This window comes from Myotis lucifugus, unplaced genomic scaffold (genome assembly GCF_000147115.1).
Source record: "Myotis lucifugus unplaced genomic scaffold, Myoluc2.0 scaffold_421, whole genome shotgun sequence".
In the NCBI taxonomy this organism is placed as follows: domain Eukaryota; kingdom Metazoa; phylum Chordata; class Mammalia; order Chiroptera; family Vespertilionidae; genus Myotis; species Myotis lucifugus.
Genome location: NW_005871469.1, coordinates 28,800 through 31,768, shown reverse-complemented (window position 1 = coordinate 31,768; position 2,969 = coordinate 28,800). Strand labels below are relative to the sequence as shown.

At 58.4% G+C, this 2,969-nt stretch overlaps 1 protein-coding gene across 1 annotated transcript in view; it reads right to left on the bottom strand.

Moving 5' to 3' along the window:
* LTBP4 (latent transforming growth factor beta binding protein 4) overlaps positions 1 to 2,969 on the bottom strand; it is a 30,000-nt gene that overhangs the window by 4,437 nt on the left and 22,594 nt on the right. Inside the window, exons 21-24 of the mRNA XM_023743966.1 lie at positions 2,361 to 2,507; positions 755 to 1,021; positions 479 to 550; positions 3 to 166 (exon numbers count right to left, since the gene is read on the bottom strand). Coding sequence (XP_023599734.1) covers positions 3 to 166; positions 479 to 550; positions 755 to 1,021; positions 2,361 to 2,507 — 650 coding nt within the window. The remainder of the gene's footprint in view (positions 1 to 2; positions 167 to 478; positions 551 to 754; positions 1,022 to 2,360; positions 2,508 to 2,969) is intronic.

The window sequence follows — 2,969 nt, the reverse complement described above, 5'->3', positions numbered from 1 at the left end:
GGGGAGTTCTTTGGGGATGGTGCGGGTGGGCTCGTACCGACACACTCCAGGCGCTGGGCGAGGTAGTAGTAGCCGTTGCTACAATAACACGAGTAGCCCGGGGCCGTGTTCACGCACACGCCACTTTTGCACACCTGATCTCGGAACAGCTGGCACTCATCCACATCTGTGGGAAGGATGGTCAGAGGCGTGTCCCCCCCCCCCCCCCCCAAGAGAGATGGGTGGAGGCCAGGGATTGGGTGGGCTGGATTGGGAGCGGGGAGGCGGTGTGGTTAAATCAGGGAAGAGAGAGACAGAGATGGAGATAGAGACCCAGAGGTAGAGATAGGGAAAGAGGGAGACAGAGAGAGATGGGGGTGGGGTGGGTGGGAGGAGACAGAGACAGGCAGGGTGAGAGAGGGAGATAAATTAAAGAGACTGGGTGGGAGGGAGCTGGCCTGGGGGCTGGAGGTGGGTGGGACTGAAAGCCTGGCCTCACCTCTCCGGTGGCTTGGGTCTCCGCTAGGCGCCAGGTAGCCCCTGCCATGGGGACACAGTGACTGGTACTCGGCTGCACACAGAGACAAGGCTAAGCCCAGACTCCCGCTGCCAGCCCCGTCCCGGGCCTGCTCACACCCACAGTCTCAGTGCTTACCCCGCCGATGCCCACCCTTCACCCCCGAAGTCTTCAGCCCTCATGCTTGTTTGTGCCCACCCCTCAGCCTCACGCACACCCAGACCCTCAGCCCCTTGTCCACCAGGCGCCCATGCCCACCTGTCTCAGTGCCCGGGCACTGCTGGATGCGGCAGCCGCTGCCCCAGCCCTCCCCCACGGTGCAGCAGCACTCCTGCCACGTCACGTTCCGAGCCAGGATGTTGTCACACGCATCTGGAGCCGCTGTGTCGAAGTAGCACTCCCGGCGGCCGCTGCCCACCGGTCCCTGCCTGGGTGGGCTGGGCCGGCGGGGAGGGGGCGGAGGGGGTGGCCTGTCTGGCAGGACCGGGCTGGCAGGTGCTTGGGGCTGTGAGCCTGGGAATGTGCCTGGAGAGACAAGAGGCTTAGCTGGTGGGGGCTGATCCTCCAGCCCCAGGATATAAGTGGGGAAACTGAGGCCCAAAGGGCTCCCAGCCATTAGCGGCAGAACTAGACTCCACTGTCATTGTCCGTTCCTCCTATTCTCACCTCCTGCCATTTCTCCACTTCTTGCCTTCCCACCTCACACTCTCCCAGACGTCTGGCACAATATGGCACCTGCAGTTTTCGTAGCAGAAGAGGGGATTTCCCTGACCTCCAGGATACCTCCTTGGGCTCTCACATCCAAGGTGTCCCAAACTGGCCTCAGAGTCTTCACCCCCAAACCCAAGCAGCCCCACCGCTTGTCTGCTTGGCCTCTTGAGTGTTCTCCCACCTGCCCTCTCTTCACCTCCTGTGGCTGGGCGGGGCGGGGCTGCTTTGATCTAGTCCTGTCCTCTCTGCCCAGTCCCTGCCCCCAGAACCCAGGGTCACCTCCTCCAGCCCACACTCACATGGCTGCCAACGAGGCTTCAAAATCTGATTATACCTCCCCTCTGCTCAAACCCGTCCACGGTGCCGGGGTAACCTCGGGACATGTCTAGCCTCCTGACCACGGTGAGTCAGTGTGGCCTGGCACCAGCCTCCTTCTGCAGCCTCTCTCCCCACTCCTCCCCTTGCTCTGTCAATCCTGCCTCCCTGGACTTACTTCAGCTCCTCCAACATGCCAGGCCCTCTCTTGCCTGGCCAGACCTTTGCCTTTGTCCTTGCTCTCTCTGCCCCAAATGTCACCCTCCCCTACTTCACCCACTCCTCATCCTAATGCTCAGTTCAGAATCCCTCCGACAGGGAGCCCTCCCTAACTCTCCTCTCAGGCTGGCAGGCTCTTCCTCTGGGGTTCTGGAAACAGGACTGTCGTCAGAACCCCAGTAACTATCTGAACCCAGTCGCCTTCCTGGAGACAGGCTCGTTCCCTCTGGCCTGCATTGCCTCAGCCCAGCCGATTCCTCTGGGTTGTCACCCCTAGTGTTACCTCTGCCTGCCCCCACTGTGTGAGTCTCTTCAAGACAGAGTGATCTTCTCTGGTCACCGCTGTGTCCCCAGTGCCCAGAATAGGGACTGAACACAACGGATGCCCTATGAACAGTTGCTGATTGAAGGCAGCTGGTGAAGTCAGGCCGGGCAGGCTCTAGTTCTCCTGACTCTGAATCCCCCTACCCAGATTAACCCACAAGTTCTGAAGTTTTTTGTTGTTTAAAACAATGGCATTTAACTAGTGGCAGCCGTCCACATCAGGAAGGGTTAGACCACATCATTTTTCTGTGGGGCACGCAGCCATCAGTTAAATAGGCACTGACGTCAGTCTCACCAGCAGAAGCCCGTGGGGGAACACAGCGCCCAGTCATGGGGTCAAACTCCTCAGGACTGGTGGGGCAGACGCAGAGGAAGGAGCCCTCCACATTCTCGCACAGGGCAGCTCCGCACACGCCCTGCAGTGTTTCACATTCATTCACATCTGTGAGCAGGAGACAACAGGGGAGAAGAAATCAGTGGTGGTCAACTCTGATTCCAAAGGTCTAAAAGTCTGAGCTTTCAGATATAACTGGTGTTGTTAATGGCCCAGCCCCCATCATCAACTTCTCCTCTGGTGATAAACCCTGAAATTCCATTGGGAGACTTCTGCTCCTCTACTTCCAGTCCATGTGTTTCGAGTGGGGCTACATCTACTCCTAGGAGTGGAGACAAGTCCCAGGCACTGCCACCAGATTGCTGTGTTCCTCTGGTTCAGAGACAGGCAGTGCCTAAGCTGGGCCAATCAAAGCCAGTCCTGAGACTTTGGCTGAAAATATCAAGAAAGAGCCTCTGTCTGTAGCTAGGGCTGCCAAGATGAGGATGTTAGCTAGAGGTGCTAAGACCACCTTTGTCATTGTGAAGAGAGAGTCTGCCTGCAAATAAATGCAACAGAGGGAAGCAGAGC